The sequence below is a fragment of the Neoarius graeffei genome, chromosome 17 (assembly GCF_027579695.1).
Source record: "Neoarius graeffei isolate fNeoGra1 chromosome 17, fNeoGra1.pri, whole genome shotgun sequence".
NCBI classification, from domain to species: domain Eukaryota; kingdom Metazoa; phylum Chordata; class Actinopteri; order Siluriformes; family Ariidae; genus Neoarius; species Neoarius graeffei.
This window is the reverse complement of record NC_083585.1, coordinates 25585889-25613021: the sequence shown is the minus strand read 5'-3', so window position 1 is coordinate 25613021 and position 27133 is coordinate 25585889. Positions and strand designations below refer to the sequence as shown.

General features: G+C 46.0%; 1 protein-coding gene across 1 annotated transcript in view; it reads right to left on the bottom strand.

Moving 5' to 3' along the window:
- Positions 1 to 27133, bottom strand: part of LOC132901470 (alpha-2-macroglobulin-like) — a 54720-nt gene that overhangs the window by 13225 nt on the left and 14362 nt on the right. Inside the window, exons 18-29 of the mRNA XM_060943882.1 lie at positions 26755 to 26824; positions 23565 to 23790; positions 23354 to 23480; positions 23115 to 23236; positions 22940 to 22991; positions 22729 to 22812; positions 10500 to 10676; positions 10321 to 10396; positions 10008 to 10164; positions 9842 to 9916; positions 9263 to 9425; positions 1 to 46 (exon numbers count right to left, since the gene is read on the bottom strand). The exon at positions 1 to 46 is cut by the window's left edge and continues 145 nt beyond it. Of these exons, the coding sequence (XP_060799865.1) occupies positions 1 to 46; positions 9263 to 9425; positions 9842 to 9916; positions 10008 to 10164; positions 10321 to 10396; positions 10500 to 10676; positions 22729 to 22812; positions 22940 to 22991; positions 23115 to 23236; positions 23354 to 23480; positions 23565 to 23790; positions 26755 to 26824 (1375 nt within the window). The remainder of the gene's footprint in view (positions 47 to 9262; positions 9426 to 9841; positions 9917 to 10007; positions 10165 to 10320; positions 10397 to 10499; positions 10677 to 22728; positions 22813 to 22939; positions 22992 to 23114; positions 23237 to 23353; positions 23481 to 23564; positions 23791 to 26754; positions 26825 to 27133) is intronic.

Here is a 27133-nt window from a genome sequence, read left to right as displayed (position 1 = left end):
GTGCCAGATTCATCTGACGCTGACTGAGACCAGTGAAGCCGGCCATCTAAAATGAAAGAGACACAAGATAATTAAGACATTTAAATATCCTCTAGGGGCGGCACGGTGGTGTAGTGGTTAGCGCTGTCGCCTCACAGCAAGAAGGTCCTGGGTTCGAGCCCCGGGGCCGGCGAGGGCCTTTCTGTGTGGAGTTTGCATGTTCTCCCCGTGTCCGCGTGGGTTTCCTCCGGGTGCTCCGGTTTCCCCCACAGTCCAAAGACATGCAGGTTAGGTTAACCGGTGACTCTAAATTGACCGTAGGTGTGAATGTGAGTGTGAATGGTTGTCTGTGTCTATGTGTCAGCCCTGTGATGACCTGGCGACTTGTCCAGGGTGTACCCCGCCTTTCGCCCGTAGTCAGCTGGGATAGGCTCCAGCTTGCCTGCGACCCTGTAGAAGGATAAAGCGGCTAGAGATAATGAGATGAGATGAAATATCCTCTAACCACTAGGGTCCCTGACTTTCTGGTACTGCAAGCCAGGATTCCCCTTGTCCTGCTGATTTTCAATTTTTTTTAAGAACTTTTATGTTCTAATTATATATTTGAATCTTTCCTGATGTTTTTAAAATATAGCAGCATACCAAATAAATTAGATAATCATGCTTCAACCATTAAATAGCTTAGTGTCGTGATTCTGTCACATAAATAGTTAGCTGACATAGCCACAGGAAATTACTACCCCTAAGCTTGATAGCCAAATCAAACACATCTTCATATACCATGTATTTTTATGGTAATTTATCATCTCATTATCTGTAGCCGCTTTATCCTGTTCTACAGGGTCGCAGGCAAGCTGGAGCCTATCCCAGCTGACTATGGGCGAAAGGCGGGGTACACCCTGGACAAGTCACCAGGTCATCACAGGACTGACACATAGACACAGACAACCATTCACACTCACACCTACGGTCAATTTAGAGTCACCAGTTAACCTAACCTGCATGTCTTTGGACTGTGGGGGAAACCAGAGCACCCGGAGGAAACCCACGCAGACACGGGGAGAACATGCAAACTCCACACAGAAAGGCCCTCGCCGGCCACGGGGCTCGAACCCGGACCTTCTTGCTGTGAGGCGACAGCGCTAACCACGACAGCACTGTGCCGCTCATGGTAATTTATATTACTTTTAAATTAAATGTAATTTAAATGCTAGTTTGTTCAATGATTTAACAAATTGCCCAGCAGACTGTGTTGCTCAATGCACTCAAATGCCATATTTGCAATCTAACTAGTTATGTAAATAATAATATAGATTGGACTTCCAAACCAGGTCATTAATCAAAGATGAGTGTGATATGGATGGCCAGAGGAATAGTCTATTAACTAACTATTTTCAAAAGAGGAAAGATGATGTTGGTGTTAATCCTGTTAGTTTAAGGCTATGGTAATTTGTTACTATGGTACCATAGTAACAACACACACAAAAAAAGAGATGATGGTATCATTTAAACACCAAAATTGACAAAGTAATATCAAAATCTTTAGGTTTGGCCACCGAAATATAATTAGTTAAATTAAGCCCTTGGTACAGAAAAAGACACATAAATCAGTTTAAGTCCTGAATGACATGACTATATTAAAATCCCATGATAGCAATTTCATTCATTCATTCATTCATTCATTCATTCAGAAGCCTTTATTTGTCACATGAACACTCAAGCACAGTGAAATTCCTCCTCTGCATTTAACCCATCTGAAGCAGTGAACACACGCATGCACACACACATACAAGTGAGCAATGAGCACACACACATACCCAGCAGTAGGCAGCTATGCTACAGCACCGAGGGAGCAGTTGGGGGTTAGGTGCCTTGCTCGAGGGCACTTCAGCCCATGGCTGCCCCACGTTAACCTAACCACATGTCTTTGGACCGTGGGGGAAACCAGAGCACCCAGAGGAAACCCATGCAGACACGGGCAGAACATGCAAACTCCACACAGAAGTGGGGCTCGAACCCAGAACCTTCATGCTGTGAGGCGACAGTGCTAACCATTCATTCATCTTCAGTAAGCACCTTATCCTGGTCAGGGTTGCATTGAACCCAGAGCCTAGCCAAAGAACACTGTGCATGAATCAGGAATACAACCTTAAAGAGATGCAATTCTATCACAGGGCACCATGTGCATGCACATGCACACATGCACACATACACACACATTCTCACCAAGGTGCCAGTACACCTACTGTCAGGAAGGAAAGTAATTTAGATTTGTAGAGAACAGGTGAAATTCCACAGATGGTTACCTGAGTTTTACAGTGGTGCTTGAAAGTTTGTGAACCCTTTAGAATTTTCTATATTTCTGCATAAATATGACCGAAAACATCATCAGATTTTCATACAAGTCCTAAAAGTAGATGAAGAGAACCCAGTCAAACAAATGAGGCAAAAATATTATACTTGGTCATTTATTTATTGAGGAAAATGATCCAATATTACATATCTGTGAGTGGCAAAAGTATGTGAACCTTTGCTTTCAGTATCTGGTGTGACCCCCTTGTGCAGCAATAACTGCAACTAAACGTTTGCGGTAACTGTTGATCAGTCCTGCACACTGGCTTGGAGGAATTTTAGCCCGTTCCTCCGTACAGAACAGCTTCAACTCTGGGATGTTGGTGGGTTTCCTCGCATGAACTGCTCGCTTCAGGTCCTTCCACAATATTTTAATTGGATTAAGGTCAGGACTTTGACTTGGCCATTCCAAAACATTAACTTTATTCTTCTTTAACCATTCTTTGGTAGAACGACTTGTGTGCTTAGGGTCGTTGTCTTGCTGCATGACCCACCTTCTCTTGAGATGGACAGATGTCCTGACATTTTTCCTTTAGAATTTGCTGCTATAATTCAGAATTCATTGTTCCAGCAATGATGGCAAGCTGTCCTGGCCCAGATGCAGCAAAACAGGCCCAAACCATGATACTACCTGTTAGGGTTTTGCTGGGATTCGACCCTGGTTCGTTGGTGTGATGATCCAGCAAACCCCCACTAGGCCACCAGGGGAATGACTCAAATGCAGAGGCGTGAGGCGGAAGTAGAAAAAGTAACAAAAGGTTTATTTATACTATGTACACTATATACAATCCAGGGCAAAACAAAAAAAAACAAAAACAAAGAGTATAATTCAAAAAGAAAAAGGCAAAAATGCAAAAGCTCAGAAGATCCACAAAACACAGTACAAAGGAAACTGGAGATAAACATAACAGCACAAAGACTCCGTGACAAGAGGACTGAACTCAGGGGGTATAAATACACAAACTAATTAAGGACACAGGTGAAGATAATTAGGACTAACAGGCAATTAACAAAAAAACCCACAAAACACAGGAACAGTGGCGGCCTCTAGAGGCCAAAATAAATATGACATGAAAAGGAAATAACAGCGGCCTCTAGAGGCCAAAACAGTCCAAGTCCTAACAGGACCCCCCCCCAGGAGCGTCTCCTGACGTTCCCAGGGCGATCCGGATGGGCCGAATGGAAGTCCCGACACAGTTCTTTATCCAGGACATCCCGAGCAGGAATCCAGCAGCGCTCCTCAGGACCATAGCCCTCCCAGTCCACCAGATATTGCAACCCGCCGCAGACCCGGCGGGAGTCAAGCAGGCGATGCACAGTGAACACAGTCTGCCCCTGGAAGATGCGGGGGGGTGGGGGGTTCCTAGGGGCAGGGGCATACGTAGACGTCAGTACAGGCCGCAACAGGGAAACATGGAAAGTGGGGTTGATCCTCAGAGTCCGGGGCAACTGAAGCCGGTAGGAGACAGGGTTCACCCTGCGCACCACCTTGAAGGGGCCAATGTAGCGAGGAGCAAGCTTGCGGTTCTCCACCCGCAGCGGAAGGTCCTTAGTGGACAGCCAAACCCGCTGCCCAGGGCGGAAAGTGTGTGCAGGTCTTCTGTGGCGGTTGGCCTGAGTCTGGTTGGTTCTGGAGGTCTGTATGAGGGTCTTCCTGACCTTGCTCCAGGTCTTGCGACACCGTCTCACATATTGGTTGACCGAGGGCACCCCCGCGTCCTCCTCCTGGTCCGGGAACAGAGGTGGCTGGAACCCGAATTGGCACTGGAATGGCGACAGCTTGGTGGCCGATGACTGCAGGGTGTTGTGGGCGTACTCTGCCCATGGCAGCCAGGTGCTCCACGATGTCGGGTTATCCATAGCCAGGCCTCGCAGGGTGGTTTCCAGGTCCTGGTTGAGCCTCTCCGTCTGACCATTGGACTGTGGGTGAAACCCAGAGGAGAGGCTGGCAGTGGCTCCGATGACCTTGCAGAACCTGTGCCACACTCGGGAGGAGAACTGGGGCCCTCGGTCTGAGATGATGTCCTGTGGAAGACCAAAGACTCGGAAGACATGATTAAATATAAGTTTCGCTGTTTCAAGAGCAGAGGGGAGTTTGCACAGAGGTATGAAGCGGCAGGCCTTGGAGAATCTGTCAACAATGACCAAAATGACCATGTTACCTTGTGACTCAGGGAGACCCGTGATGAAGTCGACTGCCACGTGGGACCAGGGACGCCGGGGAATGGTCAGAGGATGCAGGAGACCCTGGGGACGCTGTCGTGGGTTCTTGGTTCTGGTGCAAACCTCACAGGACAGGACAAATGACCTTACTTCCTGCTCCATGTTAGGCCACCAGAAGCGTCTTTTCAGGAAGTCCAGGGTCCTCCGAGCTCCCGGGTGGGCGGTGAGAGGGGAAGAGTGACCCCACTGGAGAACCTTGGCCCGGGCTTAATGTGGGACGTACAAGAGGCCCGGTGGCCCCGTCCCAGGACCGGGGTCCTGGCGTTGGGCTCGTTGAACAGCCTCCTCAATACCCCAGCGGACAGGGGCCACAATCCGGGACACCGGGATAATAGGCCCGACTTCATTCTCCCTGTTAGTGGCAGAGAACAGCCTGGACAGTGCGTCAGGTTTGGTGTTCTTGGAGCCGGGACGGTACGAGAGGGTGAAGTCAAACCAACTGAAAAACAGGGCCCACCTAGTCTGTCGAGGGTTCAGTCTCTTGGCTTGCTGGAGGTACTCCAGGTTCTTGTGGTCAGTCCAAACCAGGAATGGATGTTGCGCTCCCTCCAGCCAGTGCCTCCACTCCTCAAGGGCCAGTTTGACCGCTAGCAGTTCTCGATCCCCCACATCGTACCGGGACTCCGCAGGACTCAGGCGGTGGGAGAAGTAAGCGCAGGGGTGCAGCTTTCCTTCCGAACGTTGAGAGAGTACCACGCCGACACCACTGTCCGAGGCATCCACCTCCACGATGAATGGTTGGGAGGTGTCCGGGAGGACCAGAATGGGTGCCGTGCAGAAGCGGGCCTTGAGGTCTTTGAACGCCTTTTCTGCCTGAGGAGACCAGCCATAAGATCCACCAGTCCCTTTGGTGAGGTCTGACATGGGTGCTGCCACAGAACTGAAGTTCCTGATGAACTTGCGGTAGAAGTTAGCGAATCCTAAGAACCGCTGAACCTCCTTAACGGACTTGGGAGTAGGCCAGTCCCGGACGGCCAGGGTCTTGGCAGGGTCCATTTGGAGTTGGCCTGTCCGTACAATAAATCCCAGAAAGGAGACCTCGGGAACATGAAATTCGCATTTCTGGGCCTTGGCGAACAGATTGTTCTGTAGCAGCCTCTGGAGAACCTGGCGGACATGGTGGCGGTGCTCCTGCACGGTCTTGGAAAAGATAAGGATGTCATCGAGGTAGACAAAGACGTACAGGTTAATCATGTCCCTTAAGACGTCGTTGATTAGGGCCTGAAAAACAGCTGGTGCGTTGGTGAGTCCAAAGGGCATCACCTGGTATTCGTAGTGCCCAGACGGGGTGTTAAAGGCAGTCTTCCACTCGTCTCCCTGTCGGATACGGATGAGGTGGTATGCGTTCCGTAGGTCCAACTTGGTGAAGACGGTGGCGCCTTGGAGCAGGTCGAAAGCAGTGGACATAAGCGGAAGGGGATATCGGTTGCGCACAGTGATCTTGTTCAGGCCCCTGTAGTCAATACATGGTCGAAGCCCCCCATCCTTCTTGCCGACAAAGAAGAAGCCGGCACCAGCAGGTGAGGTGGAGGGTCGAATGAACCCAGAGACCAGGGCGTCTTTGAGGTATTCCTCCATAGCCTTGCGTTCTGGCTGAGAGAGGGAAAACAGTCTGCCATGAGGAGGGGTAGTCCCAGGGAGCAAGTCGATGGCACAGTCGTAGGCCCGGTGCGGAGGAAGAACGGCGGCCCTGCTCTTGCTGAATACCTCCTTGAGATCCCAGTACTCTGTGGGAACTTGAGATAACTCGGTGAGATCAGGGGGCTCGGCAGGAGACACAGGAGAGCTAGAGAGCAGACAAGAGGCATGGCATGCAGGGCCCCATTCCACAACCTGGCTTGTTACCCAGTCTATGCGAGGGTTGTGGTGAGTAAGCCAAGGAAGGCCTAGAATAACTGGGAACTCAGGTGAAGGAATCAGGCACAGGGATATTTCTTCCTTGTGACCTTGAGACTGGAGGAAGACTGGAGAAGTAACTTGGGTGACTCTTCCATCACCTAACGCTTGGCCATCGAGGGCAGACACAGACAGTGGGACTTCAAGAGGTGCAGTCGGAACATTGATACTTTGGGCGAAGTGAATATCCATAAAGTTCCCAGCCGCCCCTGAGTCTAACAAAGCTTGACAAGAATGGACAGACTCACCCCAGGAGATGGAGACCGGGATGTAGATTCCTTGGCCAGGGAGTCCGGGAGAGAGGGTAGGCCCCGTCACAACCCTCCCTCGGCTGGACGGGGCGGTCCTTTTCCCAAGAGTTCGGGACATGATGCTCGGAAGTGACCAGGCTTGCCACAGTAGATGCAGCACTTGTCCCTCCTTCTGCGCTCCCTCTCAGATGCGGAGAGGCGAGTACGACCCACTTGCATGGGTTCTGGACAGTCACTGAAGGAGGTAGACGGTCTCCAGGTAGAGGTAGGGAGGCTGGGGGGGCTCAAGGCTTGGTGGCGTTCTCTCATCCTGTTGTCCAGACGAATAGCATGTGAGATGAGGGTTTCGAGGTCACTTGGGCATCCAATAGAGGCCAGACCGTCCTTGATGGGGTCAGACAGACCATGGTGGAAGGCTGACACCAGGGCAGTCTCGTTCCATCCACTTACTGCTGCGAGTGTTCGGAATGAGATGGTGTAATCTGCAACGCTTCCTCCTTGCCGGATGGACATGAGCTTTCGGGCTGCGTCGGTACTGATGTCTGCCTGATCGAAGACCCGAAGCATCTCTTCAGAAAACAGCTGGAAATCAAAGCACTCAGGTCCCTGTCTTTGCCAGATAGCAGTAGCCCAGGCTCGCGCCTTACCAGCTAATAAGGTGATCACAAAGGCAATCTTGCAGCGATCTGTAGTGTAGGTGGTAGGCTGAAGCTCAAAGGTGAGTTGACACTGGGTAAGGAACTCTCGGCACTCACTGTGCTTGCCGTCATACCTCTGTGGTGCAGGAAGGCTGGGTTCGCGAGGTGAAGAAGGCAGCATGGCAAGAGGCACTGGAGCAGGAGTGGGAGCTGGATCAGGAGCAGGAGATGCAGGCAGAGATGTCAGCTGTGCCAGGGTTTTCCCAATTTGCTGAAGCAGTTCCTCGTGGCGAGCAAGGGCCTCACGTTGGCTGGTGAGCGTACATCCATGAGCGTCCATGGTCGCTCCGAAGCGTGTCAAAGCTGCCATAATTCCCTGAAGGTTGGCCGGGTAGACAGTTGAAGCAGCCTCTGCTGAGTCGGTCATGACGGAGTCTTTCTGTTAGGGTTTTGCTGGGATTCGAACCTGGTTCGTTGGTGTGATGATCCAGCAAACCCCCACTAGGCCACCAGGGGAATGACTCAAATGCAGAGGCGTGAGGCGGAAGTACAAAAAGTAACAAAAGGTTTATTTATACTATGTACACTATATACAATCCAGGGCAAAACAAAAAAAACAAAAACAAAGAGTATAATTCAAAAAGAAAAAGGCAAAAATGCAAAAGCTCAGAAGATCCACAAAACACAGTACAAAGGAAACTGGAGATAAACATAACAGCACAAAGACTCCGTGACAAGAGGACTGAACTCAGGGGGTATAAATACACAAACTAATTAAGGACACAGGTGAAGATAATTAGGACTAACAGGCAATTAACAAAAAAAAAACACAAAACACAGGAACAGTGGCGGCCTCTAGAGGCCAAAATAAATATGACACGAAAAGGAAATAACAGCGGCCTCTAGAGGCCAAAACAGTCCAAGTCCTAACACTACCACCACCATGTTTCACAGATGGGATAAGGTTCTTATGCTGGAATGCAGTGTTTCTCCTTTCTCCAAACATAATGCTTCTCATTTAAACCAAAAAGTTCTATTTTGGTCTCATCTGTCCACAAAACATTTTCAATAGCCTTCTGGCTTGTCCACGTGATCTTTAGCAAACTACAGACGAGCAGCAATGTTCTTTTTGGAGAGCAGGGACTTTCTCCTTGCAACCCTGCCATGCACACCATTGTTGTTCAGTGTTCTGCTGATGGTGGACTCATGAACATTAACATTAGCCAATGTGAGAGAGGCCTTCAGTTGCTTAGAAGTTACCCTGGGGTCCTTTGTGACCTCGCCGACTATTACACGCCTTGCTCTTGGAGTGATCTTTGTTGGTCGACCACTCCTGGGGAGGGTAACAATGGTCTTGAATTTCTTCCATTTGTTCACAGTGTGTCTGACTGCGGATGGGTGGAGTCCAAACTCTTCAGAGATGGTTTTGTAACCTTTTCCAGCCTGATGAGCATCAACAACGCTTTTTCTGAGGTCCTCAGAAATCTCCTTTGTTCGTGGCATGATACACTTCCACAAACATGTGTTGTGAAGATCAGATGTTGATAGATCCCTGTTCTTTAAATAAAACAGGGTGCCTACTCACACCTGATTGTCATCCCACTGATTGAAAACACCTGACTCTAATTTCACCTTCAAATTAACTGCTAATCCTAGGGGTTCACATACTTTTGCCACTCACAGATATGTAATATTGGATCATTTTCCTCAATAAGTAAATGACCAAGTATAATATTTTTGTCTCATTTGTTTAAGTGGGTTTTCTTTATCAACTTTTAGGACTTGTGTGGAAATCTGATGATGTTTTTGGTCATATTTATGCAGAAATATAGAAAATTCTAAAGGGTTCACAAACTTTCAAGCACCACTGTATTTTAATTTTAAGGCATTAAAATGGTACAAATTATTCTAACCATCCTCTACCTCCTGTAATAGCAACACTATCCAGCTCTTTTAGTAGCTGCTCCAGAGTTTCATTCTCTCCAGCCAGACTGAAAGTGTAGGCCAACAGTGCAGTGGTGTAGGTGTTTTTCAGGTTAGCAATAGAAGACTTTAGGCACAACAGTCCATTATTCACAACAGGATCCTGAAATCCAAATATATCATTATCATGTAGAAGAAAAGCAATCATTTGGAAAGTTTACTTAAACATATCCATAAAAAGACTGGTATAAATGTTTAATTTAACCACAATTTAAGACAGCTTTCTAAAATCAGTATGCTCCTGGTTGAATTAACCAATATGATTGTGATTTAAATTGGACACAGTTTACCAAACTTATACGGATTGTGAATGCAGTGAAAACATTGTGAACTTTTAGCAGTATCATCGTCTGAAGATTTCTCAGTTTCAACATTTGATATATTGTCTTTGTATTACAGTATTTTCAATGAAATGTAGAGTTTCCATGATTTGCAAATCATCATATTCTGTTTTTATTTATATTTTACCCAGCATCCCAACTTTTTTGGAATTGGGGTTGTATTGTATCATGCTCTTACCTGGACTGTAATGCCCAATTCAAGTAATGACGTAGTAATGTAGGCAGTAATAGTCACATTATCATTTACACCACCCTGGAATACATGAGAAATTAAATGGGATAGGTTGATTTATTCAGAAATGTGTTCTGTAGTATGGAGAGCCTTAGAACCATACCGTACATACCTTCATTCTGTTATTGAACAAACTTCCCTGTTGTGTAAAACAGCCATCTGATCTCTGCATACTTATAAGCCATTGCTTTGCACTGTTAATGCTTTCTGGATCAATAAAGATGTAACGTTGTGCTTTGCCAAAGGTTCTTAAGACAAAAGCAGTTAACCTGTTGGTGGAGATTTATTGGTGTCTAAAATTAAACTATCTTTGTGCAATAGCTTTCAAAGTAAATTCACTATGACTGAAAAGAGTTAGATTAAAAAAAGCTTAAGGTTTTTAAACATTTGCCTCATTACTACTACGGTATATGTAAAATTCTTACCATGTGTTTCCCTCTCCCTTGCCAAATGTGCTATATGCACCATTTATATGTTTATAATTTAGTTGCCTCTGGTATCCTGTGTAAAGGCAAAGCATATTATCCTTATCAATTCAGAAAATCTATTCAGGATGGCTTGTGTTGGCCTATAAAATTAAACAGAGAAAGATAATCTCACGGACCACTCTTAAGGAAGTCAGTAACCCTCTCACAGATAGCTGTGGTGAGCTGCTCAGTGTTCTCTAGATACTGAAGAATGTAGATATTGGGGGCAAGGAGAGCAATATTTTGTTCTCCACAGCCATATGGCATCCTTAGTAGCCCATCCAGATTTTTTAATGTACACCCAAGTATGTCTCCTACAAAAGAACACAATAATCTTTTTTCTTAGTCTAATTATATTGCTTTACCTGACAAAAAGTAGAATTCATAAAAAAATTCAGACCACAAAACAAAGAATACCAGAGAAATGGCAAACAAAAATTAAACAAATGAGACAAAAATATTCTACTTATTGAGGAAAATGATCCAATATTACATATCTGTGAGTGGCAAAAGTATGTGAACCTCTAGGATTAGCAGTTAATTTGAAGGTCAAATTAGAGTCAGGTGTTTTCAATCAATGGGATGACAATCAGGTGTGAGTGGGCACCCTCATCTCATCTCATTATCTCTAGCCGCTTTATCCTTCTACAGGGTCGCAGGCAAGCTGGAGCCTATCCCAGCTGACTACGGGCGAAAGGCGGGGTACACCCTGGACAAGTCGCCAGGTCATCACAGGGCTGACACATAGACACAGACAACCATTCACACCTATGGTCAATTTAGAGTCACCAGTTAACCTAACCTGCATGTCTTTGGACTGTGGGGGGAACCGGAGTACCCAAAGGAAACCCACGCGGACACGGGGAGAACATGCAAACTCCACACAGAAAGGCCCTTGCCGGCCCCGGGGCTCGAACCCAGGACCTTCTTGCTGTGAGGCAACAGCGCTAACCACTACACCACCGTGTGAGTGGGCACCCTGTTTTATTTAAACAACAGGGATCTATCAAAGTCTGATCTTCACAACACATGTTTGTGGAAGTGTATCATGGCACGAACAAAGGAGATTTTTGAGGACCTCAGAAAAAGCGTTGTTGATGCTCATCAGGCTGGAAAAGGTTACAAAACCATCTCTGAAGAGTTTGGACTCCACCAATCCACAGTCAGACAGATTGTGTACAAATGGAGGAAATTCAAGACCATTGTTACCTTCCCCAGGAGTGGTCGACCAACAAAGATCACTCCAAGAGCAAGGCGTGTAATAGTCGGCAAGGTCACAAAGGACCCCCCCAGGGTAACTTCTAAGCAACTGAAGACCTCTCTCACATTGGCTAATGTTAATGCTCATGAGTCCACCATCAGGAGAACACTGAACAACAATGGTGTGCATGGCAGGGTTGCAAGGAGAAAGCCACTGCTCTCCAAAAAGAACATTACTGCTCGTCTGCAGTTTGCTAAAGATCATGTGGATAAGCCAAAAGGCTATTGGAAAAATGTTTTGTGGATGGATGAGACCAAAAAAGAACTTTTTGGTTTAAATGAGAAGCGTTATGTTTGGAGAAAGGAAAACACTGCATTCCAGCATAAGAACCTTATCCCATCTGTGAAACATGGTGGTGGTAGTATCATGGTTTGGGCCTGTTTTGCTGCATCTGAGCCAGGATGGCTTGCCATCGTTGATGGAAAAATGAATTCTGAATTATACCAGCGAATTCTAAAGGAAAATGCAGAGCCGGCCCGTGGCATAGGCAATATAGGCAAATGCTAAGGGCGCTGCGTCCATCCAGGGGCGCAGAAACGGGGGGAGAAAAATTATGACTTCCACTATTCTGAAAACGAGTCAGTATTATAATGTCTTAGCCTAATTTAATTGTACAGCAAAGCATGTAGTCAGGGTGCGATTTGTCAAAAAAAGCGGGGTGTGGTGGTGGGTTGTTAATCATGAAACAATAAGCGCTCAAGTGCGCATCCGCGGCTATTCTCTGTTTTGGCCATGTAATAGCCTAAGTGTTGTTGGCTAAAGAGTGTTTTTGCATAACGTAGATAACTGACATAGATCTGTTGCTTGTTTTGATTATGGCTGCACTTGGAGCAGTCTGTCGGTGTCGTTGAGCAGTCTGGGCTGAAGTAAAGGTCTTTTATGCACCGAACACGTTTCGCAGCGAGATATTCCAATGGTGCCTGGCACTTTTTTTTTTAAATAAAACAAAGTTGCTTTGTTGATCTGTGTTCTCATTAAAATGACAGTTTAGCAGCTCATTCAAGCAACCATGTTGCAAAGAGCTTCCTGGAGGAAAATATAATAAATGCGTTGAAAACAAGAAACAATCTCAGTGCGTCAAGACTGCAGGGAAACGAAACAAGCACTCAGATGTGTTCTCTTTACCAGCACCGGCAATTGCATAGAGCGCAAAGTGTGCCCAGGGGCGCCAAGGGCGACCAAAACCCCACCAAAAAGGAGGGATGGAGTTATTGAATGGAGATGTTACCAAGTGCATCAGTGGTGTACAGTGTTTTCAACCACTGTGCTGCCGAACTCTAGTACCGCGGAACACTAGTGTACCGTGAGAGATCACCAAGTGTACCGTGGAAAATTATAGAATGACTGTATATTGTAAATATTGGCAACAGCGTTTTAGTTTCAGTCAACATTTTCTACTGGTGATGTGCCTTGAGATTTTTTCATTGAAAAAAGTGCGCCCTGGCTCATGAAAGGTTGAAAACCTTTTTTACAACACCTCTGATGCGGCTGGGGATGTAGAAATATGCGCTCCTTACCTCTGCTGTTACACTACCTGTGACAGTAGCTTCTGCTGAAAGAAGCTTTTCAAAATTAAAACTGCTGAAGACATACTTAAGGTCAACAATGAGTCAAGAACGTCTGAATGGGCTTGCTCTAATGAGCATCAACCAAGAGATCTCAAGAGAAATATCATTTGATGATATTATCAAGGAATTTGCCATTAGGAAGACCAGACGAGTCCCATTGTAATGTTACTTCAATAACAAAGTACCCATAATAGCACTTTTGTTTGAAAATACAGCCCATTAATGTCCTAACAGGGTGCTTAAGTTTGCACAATTTAGAATTGTAGAATTTTTTATTCATTTAATTTGTTAATTCTTCAGAGATGACTTAACTTTTAATAGCAAAAAAGAAACTAAAAATAATTTCTTGTTTATTGTCCATGCACTACACTTTGAACAGGGTGCGGAAGAGTTTTTGCCCATTATATGGAGATATGTATTGAATTTGTGTGGTCATTTTACTTTGTGACACTTTATGTGAATAATGATTAACAATAATAACAATAATGAAAAAGATAAAAATGACTTCTTGTTTATTGTCCATGCACCGTACATTGTTTAATAGTAATAGAATAGAGTGATTAGATTAAAGTGTTATTTAGATGTTATTAGAGGGTTTTTTTTCTGGGGGGGTGGCGCCAAAACTCAATCTCGCCTAGGGCAGCCAAAGACCTAGAGCCGGCCCTGGGAAAATGTCAGGACATCTGTCCATGATCTGAATCTCAAGAGAAGGTGGGTCATGCAGCAAGACAACGACCCTAAGCACACAAGTCATTCTACCAAAGAATGGCTAAAGAAGAATAAAGTGAATGTTTTGGAATGGCCAAGTCAAAGTCCTGACCTTAATCCAATCTAAATGTTGTGGAAGGACCTGAAGCGAGCAGTTCATGCGAGGAAACCCACCAACATCCCAGAGTTGAAGCTGTTCTGTATGGAGGAATGGGCTAAAATTCCTCCAAGCCGGTGTGCAGGACTGATCGACAGTTACTGGAAACATTTAGTTGCAGTTATTCCTGCACAAGGGGGTCACACCAGTACTGAAAGCAAAGGTTCACATATTTTTGCCACTCACAGATATGTAATACTGGATAATTTTCCTCAATAAATAAATGACCAAGTATAATATTTTTGTCTCATTTGTTTAACTGGGTTCTCTTTATCTACTTTTAGGACTTGTGTGAAAATCTGATGTTGTTTTACATCATATTAATGCAGAAATATAGAAAATTTTAAAGGTTTCACAAACTTTCAAGCATCACTGGAGCTGGATAAATATGCACTTAAGACCAAAATATATACACCTAGGCTCATCATGTTCAGACTCGATTTTCACAGTTTTTCAGGTCAGGGCTTGGTGCTGGCCACTTCAGTATGTTCACTTTGTTGTTTTTAACCCATTTTGTTATAACTTTGGAAGAATGCTTAGTATCATTGTACTTCTGGAAGACCCAGTTGTGACCACATTTTAACTATCTGGCTAATGTCTTGAGGTGTTGCTTCAGTATTTCTAGATAATCCTCCTTCCTCAGGAGGTGTGTACATATATTCTGAAATGCACAAGTCACTTTTCCAGCAAAACAACTCTATTAAACTCTCTCTTATACAACTCCATGCTACCACCACCATGTTTCACATTTGAGATAGTGTTCTTCAGAGTAAAAGCCTCACCCTTTTTCCTCTACACATCACTGAATATTATGGCAACATTTTCAACTTTTGTTTCACCTGACGAGAGAACACTCCTGCAAAAGGCTAAATCTTCATCATGCTGATCATGGCAAAGTTCAGTCTGGCTTTTTAATGCCAATGCTGGTGAAGCATGACAGCCTTTTTGGGCCATGACAGTACAGGACACTTAATGGTGAATGCACAGTACATACTTTGTGTGGCAGCAGGGGTGCAGTCGAGTGCTGGCTTGTGAATGGAGAATGAAGCCAGGGAAGGTGAGTGGCAAAGTGAAAGCACCTGTTGGTAATTAGTGTGCCGTCTGTGTGTTTGTTTCATTTTGGGAAGTGGATAATAGGGGGAGAGGCGTGGAGAGAGGTGCTTCTGAGCCAGAGTTGTGGCTGACTGTTTGCATACTGTTTATTGATTATCTACTGAAAAGCAAGTGTTTGTTTTGAAGAATAAAAAAGTATTAGAACCGAATCTGCCTGCCTATCTGGTTCAGCATCTTCCCCAGTCAGGGAAGTTTACACTGGTGCTGAACCCTGGGAACAATGAAGGGAACCATCTCCATGGTGTCTTCCCCATTCAAGGAGCTCACTGCTGCCCAACAAAACCAGCACCAGGCGCTGGTCACAATGTGCACCCAAGCAGGAGCGGTGCTTTGAGGCCCTGCTGCAGACTCAGCAGGAGAACTGCTGCACCTCATCACACCAGCAGGTGCCCCAGTCCCAGGTTCAGTGGGATTCCCCCATGTCACCCTCATGAAAATGAGGCTGCATGATGACCCTGAGGCCTTCCTGGAGCTCTTTGAGTGAGCCGCGAGGGCATGGGGGCACGGGGGTGGCCAGAAGAGCAGCGAGCAGCCCGGGAGCTGCTGCTCCTGTCCTGTTGAAGCACAGCTTACGGCCCAGCAACTGCTTGCAGACAACAGGCTGGAGTATGCGGCCTTGAAACATGTGATCTTGTAGCGAGTTGGCCGCAACCCTGAGCAACACCATTGGTGCTTCTGTGTGTTGACACTGAAGAAAGTTGGCCAGCTGTTTGCCTTGAGCCAGCAGCTGTGGGCTGCCTGCCGGTGGTGGTTGAGGGCAGAAGACCACGAAGTCAAGGGGGTCATCAATGTGGTGGCACTGGAGCAGTTCATCGCTCGGCTGCCAAGGGGTCAACAGAGTGGGTCCAGTGCCACACCTGGTGTCACTAGATTGAGTCATTGAACTGGCGGAGGACCATTTGGTGGTGGTTCCAGTGGCAGGTGGACATCCTGACTCACACTCTCTCTCTCTCTCTCTCTCTCTCTCTCTCCATCTCATTCTTCCCCTCCCTCCCATCCCCTCCTGGTACTGTGGAAGCAGGGGCCTATCCCCCCACAGCTAGTTCCCCAAGCCCATGTTTCCCCTTCTCCTTCTTCCCCTTATGTTTCTGTGTCTTCCCCTCAGGTGAGCAATCCTTGCCCAAGTAGTGCAGAGGTGAGGCCTGGGCTGGTGTGCTGGTGTTGCAGGGAACCTGGGCACTTCCAGGACCAGTGCCAGGTGGTGGAGGTGGGGGCAGTTGTCTGGATTCCTGATGCACCAGAAACCACCCCCCATCAAGCTGGAACATACTGCATATTGGTGAGTATCAAAGGGGGTACATATCCTGCATTGGTGTATTCAGGCTGTAATCAAACTTCAATTCACCATAGCTTGGTTCAAGACAAAGCACTGGGCACAGCACATTTGGTGAAGGTTTGGTGTGTGCATGGGCATATGCATGAATACCCACAGGTAATGATGAAGATCCAATTTTTGAGAACAAATGATAATGTTGAGGCAGTGGTTAGCCCACACCTCACCCAGCCACTAATTCTGGGAACAGATTGACAAGGGTTTAGGAGCCTAATGGAGTGAGTGATGGTGGGTGGGTCCTGCAGTAATGCAAAACAGGGGATCCTGGTGTGACATTGCCAGGCAAAGCCATCCTAGAGCCACCTACATCAGCTCTGCATCATGGTGACATGGACAGCAAGGAGCCTGCCAGCCCTCTCTGGAATTCCCTAATGGATTTTCCTCTGGAGCAGAAATGAGTAGACTCTCTGTGTCAAACATTCGACCAAGTGAGAGTAGTTGATGAGCAGAACCTCCAGCCGAGTGTCACGCTCTCCCACTCATGCTTTGTGATAATTAAAGATAGACTGTATCAAGTGACACAGGACACTCAAACCAGAGAGCAGCTAACTCAATTATTGATTCCCAAAAGCCAGAGGGAATCCCTCTTCCATACAGCTCATTATAACCCAATGACTGGACACCTAGGGCAGGACAAAACCTTTGCTCAACTCATGGCCTGGTTATACTGGCCAGGGATGTCTGCAGGTGGTGTGTGGCATGTCGCAATTGCCAACTGGTAATTCCAGCAGCCACTCCAAAAGTGCCATTGCATCCTCTTCCCCTAATTGAAACCCCCTTAGAAAGATCTGGTATGGATCTTGTCAGGCCAATAGATTGGACTGCTCAAGGGCATTGCATTATTTTTGCCCTGGTGGACTATGCAGTGAGATACTCAGAAGCAGTGCCACTGCATAATATTTCCATGCATAGTGTCACAGAGGCACTGTTTAAAATTATCTCCTGAGCCAAGATTCTGAAAGAAATCCTGACTGATCAGGGCACTATGTTTATATCATGCACATTTCGTGAACTTTATGAATTATTCGGGGTTAAATCGATCCGCACAAACATCTATCACCCACAAACTGTCAGGAATGGCGAGCTGAGGTGAAGTGAGGACCCAAGAGCAGACTCAGAAAACAGGCAGTGTAAAGAGAAAACTTCTTTACTGAAGTAGATGGCAGAAAGGCAAAGGTACAGTAGGGCTCAGGCAAAAATCGGTAGTCAAAAACAGGCCAGGAGGTCAAAAACACAGAGGAGCAGGTAGACACGATTAGGGACAAAAATCAGGACAGAAAAATCTTCACAAAAACTGATGAACACAGGGACAAGGGAAATCCAGGCAGAGGTAGCAAAGGACACAATTCAAAAGAATGGTCAGGCAAAAACAGGGACAAAAAACTGGACAGAAAAACTTGACAAAAAACAAGGAAAAATTCAGGCAGGGGTAATCAAGAAGACACAATACCAATGAGCTGTAGTGAGGTGAGGAAAGTCTACAAGAGACAGTCTGGCAAATGGAGTAGCTCCAAACAGTTCTTAAAAAGCCCTGGCTGATGGGAGAGGAGTGGTAGCAGGTGTGGGAGTGCTGCTTCAGGAAACGGCCTTCAGCAAGGCAGGACTGAATTCCTGTCCTGGAGCCGGCATGGAAGTCCCACAATCTAAGGCATGGATGGACTGGACCAGACTGTGACACAAACAGATGGCCTGGCTGAGGATTTTAACTGCGTTCTTAATAACTTGATTCATAAGTTTGTATGCAAAGACACTCATAACTGTGATAAATGGCTTAAACCCCTGTTATTTGCAATATGAGAGGTTCCATAAGCCTCCACAGGGTTTTCCCCATTCAAATTACTATATGGGCACAAGCCTTGGGGCGTCTTGGACATCATCCTGGAAAACTGGGAGGAGGGGCCTTATGACAGCAAAAATTTAATTCAGCACATTCTTGACCTGCATGCAAAACTCCACACGCTCAGCCACCTAACCCATTCAACACAATGCCACCTGACTCAGGAGAATATGCGGCAGGCACAAGAACATCAGTCCTGGTTTAGAGAATTCACACCAGGAGATAAAGTTCTTGTATTATTACCCACATCAAGTTCTAAATTACTCGCCAAGTGGCAGGGGCCCTTTGAGGTCATACGGCAAGTTGGGGATGTTGACTATGAGGTGAAGCGAACATAGAGAAATGGGGTATAACAGATATACTACTTTAATCTGCTCAAACTATGGAATGAGGGGGTCCCCATGGCATTAGTAACCATAGTTCAGGAGAATGAGGAGCTGGGGCCAGACTTAAAAACAAAATCCACCACATGACACACCCTGGTTCCCTGTGGAGACCACCACTCACCATCTGAACTCCTGGAGGTTGGCAGGTTGCAAACAGTTTTCTGATGTGTTCTCACCTCTTCTCGGTCAAACTCACCTTATAGAACACCACATCGAAACATCCCCCGGGGTAGTGGTGCATAGCCACTCCTACCGCTTAACCGAACACAAAAGACCTGTAGTTTGGGATGAACTTAAGCCATGATCAAGATGGGAATATTCAAGGAGTTGCCCACCCCATGATGCATGATGCAAACTGTTGCAGAGTCTGGCTGTGAAGGCCCGAATGCTTCGGTACCTTTTTCCAGACAACAGGAGGGTGAAGAGATTGTGTGAGGGGTGTGTGGGGTTGGCCACAATGCTGGTGCCTTTTTGGATGCAGCGTGTGGTCCAGAATAGAGGGAAGAGAGACTCTGATGATCCCGATAGCCGTTGCACCTCCTCTCTGTATGCTGACTCATCATTTTTACTGATGAGACCCACCACAGTCATGTCATCAGCAAACCTGATGTGGTTCGAGCTGTGAGTTGCTGCACAGTCATGAGTCAGCAGAGTGAACAGCAGTTGCTATCGGACTGGTGCAAAGTCAAGAACGTCAAGAGCATTAATCTTGAATTGGGTCATGATGAAGCAGGAAAAAATAGCAGAGAATTTAGTCCCCTGTGGCAGATGGTCTCACTGACATCTCCAACATCTCCCTTAGCAATGCCATCGTTCCTAAATGCTTCAAGACCACAGCCATCATCCCCGTGCCAAAGAAGTCTTCAGTGTCCTGTCTCAATGACTACTGTCCCGTTGCACTCACACCCACCATTATGAAGTGCTTTGAGAGGCTCATCATGACAATAATGGCAACACAATAATCCCTCAGCAGCTAATTGGGAAGCTGAGCCTGCTGGGTCTAAGCACCTCCCCCTGTAACTGGATCCTGGATTTCCTGACTGAGAGACCTCAGTCAGTTCGGATTGGGAGCAGAACTTCCAGCACCACCATACTGAGCACTGGGGCCCCCCAGGGCTGTGTGCTCAGTCCACTGCTGTTCACTCTGCTGACTCATGACTGTGCAGCAACTCACAGCTCGAACCACATCTTCAAGTTTGCTGATGACATGACTGTGGTGGACCTCATCAGTAAAAATGACGAGTCAGCGTACAGAGAGGAGGTGCAACGGCTATCGGACTGGTGCACAGTCAACAACCTGTCTCTGAACATGGACAAAATGAAAGAGAAGATTGTTGACTTCAGAAGAACACGGAGTGACCACTCTCCATTGTACATTGACAGCTCACTTGTGGAGAATGTCAAACGCATCAAATTCCTTGGTGTTCATCTGGCGGAGAACCTCACCTGGTCTCTCAACACCAGCTCCATAGTCAAGAAAGCCCAGCAGCACCTCTACTTCCTACAGAGGCTGAGGAAAACCCATCTCCCATCACCCATCTTCACAATATTCTACAGATGGACTACTGAGAGCATTCTGAGCAGCTGCATCATGGTCTGGTCTGGGAATTGCACCGTCTCGGATCGCAAGACCCTACAGCGTATAGTGAGGACATCTGAGATGATCATCGAAGTCTCTCTTGCCTCTTTCACGGACATTAACACCACATGCTGCATCCGAAAAGCCACCAGCATTGTGACCGACCCCACACACCCCTCGCACAATCTCTTCACGCTCCTGCTGTCTGGAAAAAGGTACCGAAGCATTTGGGCCTTCACACCCAGACTCTGCAACAGTTTCTTCCCACATGCTATCAGACTCCTCAACTCTGAGGGACTGGACTGATTCTCATGGACTGTTGACCACACCACTCACACTGCAGTATTTGTGCAGTGGACAATATTGCACTATTGCTTACAGTGGTTGGTTACAATGTCTCTCTCTCTCTCTCTCTCTCTCACTCACGCACACACACACAGTTTACATTATTCCATTTTCATGCACTATTTCAATTCTTCATGCCATTAGACTCCTCAACTCGGACTGATACACACGGACTGTTGAACATACTACTCACACTGCAATCTTTGCACAGTGGACAATAATGCACTATTGCCTTACAATGTCTACACTGTCACTCATGCACACAAAGTTTACATTTATTTATTTCCTTTCATATACTACCTCAATATGCACACTCAACTCTGCATCTTATGTTGCTTGTGTCTGCACTTTATGTTGCTGTGTCGTTTATTGTCTGTTTATTGTCTATTGTGTCATCTACTGTCTGCAGTGTTGCACTCGTTGCACTCTTGCACTTTATGTTGCTATAGGTAGACTTGTAGCCCTGTGATGTTCAATGTAGCACCATGGTCATGGAGAAACGTAGTTTTGTTTTAACTGTGTACTGTACCAACTGTATATGGCTGAAATGACAAATAAAAAGACCTTGACCTTGACATGGCCCTAAATTCATTAATTGTTCTATTAGAAAACAAAAACCTAATAAAATTGGAAGTCTGTGATTCGAAATCAGTAGCTTTTGGTCCACTAAACAAAAAATAATTGGTTGTCAGGGAAAATTCTTTTATGACCTACACTTGAAAAATCTGAAAGGCAGTCTACCTTTAAATTCCCTTGAAGTTCTTAGCAATTAAATTAACTTTAAGCTCTGAGAGTAATTAACAAGCTGGTCATTCTGAAAGATTAGCAGTTTAGTCTGTAGGACACTCAACTCAAGAATTATTGCAATTTTTCACTTCATGAAACTGAATAAAAATAAAGATAAAGCCAACTCCCAAATTATTGGCAAACCTCATAAAAATAAGCAGAATAGACATACAGTATATAAAAATAATAAATGCATGGATATATATTTTTCTCAGTGTTTAAGTCTAGGCTGAAAACATATCTGTTTTGTCAAGCCTTTTGTTAATGGTGTTTTATGAGGTAAAGGAGTAGATCTGGAGGGTCCTCAGGCATAGAGTGTTTTGGTAAATTGGGATGTATGGATGCTGTCAGTCCCCCACTCGCTTGCTCACTCGAGTTTGTTGACGGTGTAGTGGCTGGCTGCTTTATGTCCCGGGGCTCCCTCATGCCTGTGTTACCTTCTGGCTCTCCCCTTTTAGTTATGCTGTCATGGTTAGCTTTGCTGGAGTCCCTGCTTGTACTCAGTGCAATACTGTATGTATACTGTTCCTACTTATTCAGGTGACATTGGGCATACCTAACAACCTGTGTTTTCTCTCTCTTCTCTCCCTCCCCCCCAAATCTGTCCCTTTGAGTTACATGTCGGTCCTGGGATCGAGATGCTGACCTCTTCTGCTCCTCGGACCTGCCTGATCCATCCTGGTGCCCTGTGTCTGTTTGGAGTCTCATCGCATCGCTCCTGTGGAGGGCGGCCCCATGTGGACAGTTGGGGGTCACGCCTGGAGGACGCTCTGAACTCTTGCAGTGGTGCTTTTGTGGCTGGGGACTGCAGTTGATTTGCTGACTTTAGGACTGCAGTTGACTTGCTGACTTTGGGACTGCAGTTGTCATGAACGGTTTTGCGCTCGGGTTTCCGTTGGTGTGGGGTTTATAGCATCAACGAAGCTGACTTTATGTTAGGACTGTTAATGTTATAGTCATGTTGTCTGTTGTTGCCCAAATGAGGATGGGTTCCCTTTTGAGTCTGGTTTCTCTCAAGGTTTCTTCCTCAGGTCGTCTGAGGGAGTTTTTCCTTGCCACCATCGCCACAGGTGTGCTCATTAGGGATAGATTAGGGATAAAATTAGCTCATATTTTAAGTCATTCAAATTCTTTAAAGCTGCTTTGCGACAATGTTTATTGTTAAAAGCGCTATACAAATAAACTTGACTTGACTATATACTTTTCTATTGTTTCTGTTACCAAGAATACATTCAAGACCTAAAATATATGATATTTACTTTTAAATTATTTTTTATCCTATTTTTCTCTTACCAAATACTGAAACAGAAGCTCGTGCTGATCCCTCTATTACATCCTCAGGAAGAGTTAACTCCAACTCCTCTGAAACACTGTTGCCTGCAAGTGAAAGGAAAGACATCTCGATCTTTACTGTGTGGCAAAGTACTGTTGGCACCAGTTTTACATGAGCATTGTAGTGTACACAATTAGAAATAAATCAGCAGTTTATATGTGGAAGTCTAACCTTGTGGGCATAATAACCAGGTTTGGCTTTTTGTCTTTTCAGTCCCTTCAGCCTACATAGGGGTTAAAGTGTTATTAAATAATAATAATAATAATAATAATAATAATAATAATAATAATAATAATAATAATAATTTGCTTAAATTTTCTCTTTAGACTATTTTCAAGTCACCAACCTGTACAATCAGACTTCGTGTAACTGTGTCAATATGGCCTCTCTCTGGGACACTCGCAATCTCATTGTCACACACAGTCTGGGATTGTTCTGCCTCTGCACTCACTGTCACATTCACTACTCCTGTAGCATAATTGCAGAGAATATTTTTTCTCAACTTTACAATCTCTGCAATCCTCCACAATATAATGCAATAGACATATGAAAGTCTGTTTCAACTGAAGACTTTTTCAGTCTCACCAAGCACAGTGGGAATTAGAGTCCATTTGAAGGTCTTTCTGCCATTTGCACACAGGCAGGATGAATACTTGCCATCAGAAGAGGGTTCCAGAGTGTAGTCTGAGGAAGGGGCTAGAGTCACTATAACCTGTTGTTGAGGGACAGATGATTAATTTTCTCTGCACCTCAAATGTAACAACATTTGTGAAGGCAACAGTCCTACAGACAGTACCATAATGCATTTGGAAAGATAATTGAAGACAGTGGCCTTCAGCTCAAAAACCTCTCCCCGGATAATGGAGTAGGGCAATGAGAGCTCTAGGAAGAAGGGCTGAAATACAGTGAGATTAGCAGGAGGAGCCAGTCCCAGACCCACAGAGGACACACAGAAAACCTCTGTCTCCCAAGTGGTGATGGTGTCAGGAACAGTGACAGGAAGCTGTGCTAATCCTGAGTTCCTGTGGAAAGTTAATAAGACAAATTTCAAAAATTTCTATTACTTATTGTCAAAGGAATGATGCATTATTCAGTATATTACAACTAAGTGTATTGTAAATCAGTATAGTACAAGTCTATGTGTCAGAGGGTGGTAGGAGACGGATGTAAGAGCAGAAGTAATGTTTATTTAAAAGAGTGATAAAAAGCAAACAATCCAATTCAGCAGGCAATATCATAAATGAGGAAACTAGCAATGGGTCGGGCACAGCACAAACAGAGTATACTAGGCACAGACAAAACGGAAACAGAATTCAGAAAACCAGGAAATCAACCATGGGAACAAGGCTCGGTAAAGTGTCACAACGAACTCAATACTTTGTGCTGAATGTGCATTTTCTAAATCTTTATATAGGCGTGCTTATGTGCCTTAACCCTGTGCAGGAGTGCATGTTTAACGGCATGCATGCAAGAGTCTGCTCGGCATGCGTGCAGTCTGGCGAGCGCCTGAGAGTTCAACTGGTGCACATACCAAGGCACGCAGGACTGACAGAACCCCCCCCCCCCCAAGAGCTCCCTCCAGGAGCAAAAATCCATCCTTCATGGCCATGGGGATGAGGGCCTGAAGCTGGGTGCCATGCCCTTGGGGTGCCACTCTGAGTCGACATGGCACTGGATACTTGGCTCAGGTGGGGGCTTGGGTTCAAGCTCAGGACAGGACTTGGACTCTGGACTGGAAGTGGGCTCGAGCTCTGAACATGACTTGGACTCTGGACTGGATTCACCGACATGGGCTCAAGCTCTGTCTGCACATCATTCTGGTCCTGGTCAGGACCCAGCAGTGGGATGACGATGTCTTCATAGTCAAGTGGCGGCGGGACAACAATGTCATCTTCATAGCCAGGCGGTGGTGAAACGATGATGATGTCTTCATAGCCAGCTGAGGCAGAGACTGCTCCATTGTCCTCTGACACTGGTTCTGGAACTGGTTCAGGTTCTGGCACTGGGTCTTGTGCTGGAGCTGGCACTGGCACTGGCTCCAACTCTGGTGCTGGCATTGGAGCTGACAGTGGCACTGGTTCTGAATCTGGTGCTGGCATTGACTCCAACTCTGGCTCTGACTCTAGCGCTGGCACTGGAGCTGACATTGGCAATGGAGCTGGCACTGACATTGGCACTGATGCTGGCTCTGACTCTGGTGCTGGCACTGGAGATGACAATGGCACTGGAGCTGACACTGGCACTGGTTCTGGAGCTGGCGCTGGCACTGGCTCCAACTCTGGTGCTGGCACTGGAGCCGACACTGGCACTGGCTCAGATTTGGGCACTGGCTCTTACTCTGGCTCTGGTGCTGGCTCTGGCTTGTGCTCTGGTTCAGGTGCCTTCTCTGGCTCTTGTACTAGCTCTGATGCAGGCTCTGGCTCTTGCACTAGCTCTGGTTCTGGTTCAGGTGCTGGCTCTGATGCAGGTTCCAACTCTTGCATTGGTTTTAGCTCTGGCTCAGGTGCTGGCTTTGGGATTGACTGAGGAACAGGCTGTGGGACTGGCTCTGGCATGGCGGCCTCTGGAGCAACTGTCTCCTCTGCTGCCGCTGCATCAGCTTCAGACAGTATAGCCCACTCCCAAAAAATTTCATGGGGGTCCTGCTTCTCTAAGGATTTGTAAACAAACTGGAGTATGGCTAGAAAAGTCTGTGAGCTCTGAAGGCACAGGTGCTCTACTATAATCAGGTACTCTGCCCATTGGCATGCTCATCCAGAAAGCCAACTGAGCATGCAGCTTACCCAGATAGGTTCCGGAAGCTTGGGCTTTTCCAGGTCTGCATAAAAAAGGCCACACTGCAAGCTGAATCCCCTGGAATGATAAACTCCATCGTAGGGTGCCAGGATGTCAATTCCAAAACACAGCCAGTAAAACGAGGCTAGGGGCTGAGATACGGAAACCCGGTAGATGCGTGCAATGGTGAACTGGTGAAGTATTCTGTCAGGGGATGGTAGGAGACGGATGTAAGTGCAGAAGTAATATTTATTTAAAAGAGGATAACAGGGGGTGGCACGGTGGTGTAGTGGTTAGCGCTGTCACCTCACAGCAAGAAGGTCTGGGTTCGAGCCCCGTGGCTGGCGAGGGCCTTTCTGTGTGGAGTTTGCATGTTCTCCCCATGTCCACGTGGGTTTCCTCCGGGTGCTCTGGTTTCCCCCACAGTCCAAAGACATGAAGGTTAGGTTAACTGGTGACTCTAAATTGACCGTAGGTGTGAATGTGAGTGTGAATGGTTGTCTGTGTCTATGTGTCAGCCCTGTGATGACCTGGCGACTTGTCCAGGGTGTACCCCGCCTTTCGCCTGTAGTCAGCTGGGATAGGCTCCAGCTTGCCTGCGACCCTGTAGAACAGGATAAAGCGGCTACAGATAATGAGATGAAATGAGATGAGATTAGATGAGGATAACAGGCAAACAATCCAATTCGGCAGGCAATATCATAAACGAAGAAACTTGTTGGGTTTGGTTGGGTGAGGCACAAACAGTATACTAGGCACAGACAAAATGGAAACAGAATTCAGAAAACCAGGAAATCAACCATGGGAACAAGGCTCAGTAAAGTGTCACAAAGAACTCAATACTTTGTGCTGAATGTGTGTTTTCTGAGTCTATATAGGTGCGCTGATGCACCTTAATCCTGTGTAAGTGTGCATATTTAACGGCACGTGTGCGAGAGTCTGCTCAGTGCGCATGCGCAGTCGGGAGCACGCCTGAAAGTTCAACTGGTGTATGTACCGAGACGCACAGGACTGAAAATATGCTCATAAAATTTCCTCAAAAGGTGTCCATGGCAAAATTTATCTACTTAAGTTTAAGAAGCACCATGGAAATGTATCCATTAAGGGAACAAATGCACTGATTTCCATTATTTTCTGTTACTTTATTTTTAAAAGTCTAAAAAATTCTTATATGCCAAGTAAAAATAAAAGTTAGAGGCTAATTTACTAACCTCACTTCAACAAGTTGCCATATCCAAGTTTCTGGGAAGAATTTGCGAATTGTTTTGATGTGTTCATAAGCTGATGATGATAATGATAATACTGATTGTGATATAGTAAGTTCTGGCAATGCAAATCAGCAAAATCATAAATAACTAACATAACTTAGACAAAAGGTATTCTATATGAGGGAACTTAAGGCTACATCCACACGACAACGGCAACGAGATGTTATTTAAAAATATATCGCGTCCAAATGGGCAACAATCAGTAAAATATCAGGTCCATATGGCAACGCAACGCTTGCTGAAAACGATGCAATACACATGCCACACCTCTAGGGGCGCTGTAAGACGGTCCCTTCGGAGACACCAGAACAACCCATACGAA